Source organism: Nematolebias whitei, chromosome 1 (genome assembly GCF_014905685.2).
Source record: "Nematolebias whitei isolate Nwh7 chromosome 1, NemWhi1, whole genome shotgun sequence".
Classification (NCBI taxonomy): Eukaryota; Metazoa; Chordata; class Actinopteri; order Cyprinodontiformes; family Rivulidae; genus Nematolebias; species Nematolebias whitei.
Genome location: NC_056498.1, coordinates 24,877,070 through 24,880,177, shown reverse-complemented (window position 1 = coordinate 24,880,177; position 3,108 = coordinate 24,877,070). Strand labels below are relative to the sequence as shown.

The window sequence follows — 3,108 nt, the reverse complement described above, 5'->3', positions numbered from 1 at the left end:
AGAGTTCTGCTTCCGGTCACTTTTAGGAAGTCCTGATTGGTTGAAGCAACCAACAGGGGTGTGGTTCTAGTGACGTCAAAGGGTTTTTACAAGTCGAGAAAACAGCAGAAATGTTTAGGAACAGACGGATAAATGTTTTAACGAAGTGAGAAACACTGCAGGTGCCAGTTCTCTTGTTTACTGTCTGAGAGCTTTAAAAACACGACAGCTCGTTCCAACAACTTGTTTTCGACTTTCGACCGACATCACTCTCTCACTTCAGACAGAAGATCAAAAAATGCATAATTACTTTGTAAAATAGACATTTAACTTGATTTCTAATTTGAATGAGGATTAAAAAATCATTATTACTGTTTCACAGTTGATTTAAAATGAGTGGTTCACTTCATCATTTAAAAATGGTATGAACTAAACACACTTTTGATTATCAAGATATTGTAAAATAGTGATGATAATATAAAAAAGAGTGTTCTTTCAATTGATTAGTTCAGGATACAATTAGAAAGTCTCTGGATGAGCTAATTTGTATTTCTGGATTCAAATCAATGAAATAACAGTTCCTGTCCCATGAAGGTCTTCAGAGACAGGTTTTGATCGGAGGCCTAGTCCACTACAGTTTGTTTAGTTGGGTTGGTTGGTTGAGTTGGTTGGTTTGTTTAGTTGGGTTGGTTGGTTGAGTTGGTTGGTTTGTTTAGTTGGGTTGGTTGGTTGAGTTGGTTGGTTTGTTTAGTTGGGTTGGTTGAGTTGGTTGGTTTGTTTGTTTAGTTGAGTTGGTTGAGTTGGTTGGTTTGTTTAGTTGGTTGAGTTGGTCGGTTTGTTTAGTTGAGTTGGTTGGTTGGTTTGTTTAGTTGGGTTGGTTGAGTTGGTTGGTTGGTTTAGTTGAGTTGGTTGGTTTGTTTAGTTGAGTTGGTTGAGTTGGTTGGTTTGTTTAGTTGGTTGGTTTGTTTAGTTGAGTTGGGTTGGTTGAGTTGGTTGGTTTGTTTAGTTGGGTTGGTTGAGTTGGTTGGTTTGTTTAGTTGGGTTGGTTGGTTGGTTGGTTTGTTTAGTTGGGTTGGTTGAGTTGGTTGGTTTGTTTAGTTGGGTTGGTTGGTTGGTTGGTTTGAATGAAGTACATTCATACTTTAATGTCCCCCAAGGGTAAATTTATCTCGGACATCGTGCACCAAACAAAGCTTCTCCCACAATTAAATATATTACAAACAATAAAATCATAAAAAACACATTGCACATTCACATATACATTCCAGAAAGTAAACAAAACAACAGAGGCCAGAGCATCAGCAGCATGACAAGACTGCTTTATTTAACAATCCGATTGATGTAGGGATAAATGACGGACTGCAGTTAGGGTTGATCAGTCCTTCTTTTCACCTTCACTGCAGTTTGTACCATGCGACTAAGTTTAAATTTAAGTTGCACAGAGAGATTACCATGCCACGCTGATGCTTTCCAATACAGCCTGATAGAATTAAACCATAAGCTTCTGGTTAACCCCGAAGACTCTGAGTCTACGTACAAACAGGAACTGTCCATTTAAAATAAGTTGTCCCTCATACTGAGTTATGTTCAGAACCATGACTTAAATGTACCATTGTGCAATTTAATGGGAACATCTGATGGTTAGTAAATAAACTGTACATTTACTGCCCCCCCCCCCCCCCCCCAAAAAAAAGGAAACTTAAAATTTAGAGCTTTTGATCAACCAGTCCAGCTAAAAATGGTCTGATTTAGTCACCAGTCTGTTGATTGGTCCATCAATAAACATTATACTTCCTCACCTGCAATTAGCCTCATCCACACTGAAAACTGTTTTTACTTTTTCTTTCTCACCAGGGAGGAAGGTGCTGAGAGCTCTGCCATAAAGGTGGGTTTTGTCACCTACAACAAGGTGCTTCACTTCTACAATGTGAAGAGCGCTTTGGCCCAGCCGCAGATGATGGTGGTGTCAGACACGGCTGAGATGTTCGTCCCGCTGCTCGACGGATTCCTCGTCAACTACCAGGACTCGAGAGCCGTCATCTACAAGTAAGATGCACCTCGCTACGTGCGTCGACTGTTTGTGACGTTAGAGTTCGTAAACAAGTGGCTACAGGCAGAAATCCTTTTAGTTTTTAATGCCTGAGGCTGTGGGAGACTGAAGAAACTTTAACTTGTCCTTTTTCTCTCCAGCCTCCTGGATCAGATCCCCGACATGTTTGCAGACACCAACGAGAGCGAGACGGTCTTTGCTCCCATCATCCAGGCCGGCGTGGAGGCATTTAAGGTTCGCCACAGGGTGACAGCTGTCAGCACGTAGTGGGACCTCCTGCAGTCATACACGACTAATATGGGTTTATTTCTGGGATAAAGCTTAGCATAAAATGTTGTTAGCATAAAAAAAGCTTTCTTATTTTACACACGAGTGTTTTAATGGAATTTCCTTCAATTTATTTTATTGTCAAACAAAATTAATTAAAAATTGATTTAATTAGTTTAAAATACTTTTAGGGCTTTAAATTAAACATTTTGATGAAGCAAATACTTCAACCATTGCATTTCTCATTCATCCAGATCGAGCTAATTGTTAAACTAAAGTAAGTGCATTTCCTGTGAAAATGCAGTGTGAAGACTTATTGCAGAAGAACTTGCTGAAAAACAGTAGCTGAAAATGCAGAAAATACCTAAATTACCAGAAGGAAGTGGAAGGAGCTGAAATGAGCTAAAAAATGTGGAATTAGTTGAAAAAGCTAAAATTAGCATAAAACAGCTAAATAGTAGCTGAAAGAGTAGAAAAAGCTGAAACTAGTAGAACAACTGTGAAAGGAGCATAACAAGCTGAAATTGGCATAAAGAAGTTAATTAGGCTGAAAGTAGCAGAAATTACCATGAAAAACTGGAATTTATCAGAAAACGGCTAAAATTAGCTAAAAAGGTAGCTGAAAAGGTAGAACAAGCTTAAATTAGCAGAAGAAAGCAGAAAGAACATGTTAGCCCAAATAAGCTGAAAGAAGTAGAATATGAGCTAAAAACTTAGAAATGATCTTAATAGCTGAAATTAGCTAAAAAAGCAGAAAGAAGCTTAAATTACCAAAAGGAAGTGGAGAGAGCACATTTTTACTGAATTGGGCA

General features: G+C 38.5%; 1 protein-coding gene across 1 annotated transcript in view; it reads left to right on the top strand.

The window, feature by feature from the left end:
- sec24d (SEC24 homolog D, COPII coat complex component) overlaps positions 1 to 3,108 on the top strand; it is a 79,177-nt gene that overhangs the window by 64,686 nt on the left and 11,383 nt on the right. The window contains exons 12-13 of the mRNA XM_037686456.1: positions 1,834 to 2,025; positions 2,170 to 2,263. Coding sequence (XP_037542384.1) covers positions 1,834 to 2,025; positions 2,170 to 2,263 — 286 coding nt within the window. The remainder of the gene's footprint in view (positions 1 to 1,833; positions 2,026 to 2,169; positions 2,264 to 3,108) is intronic.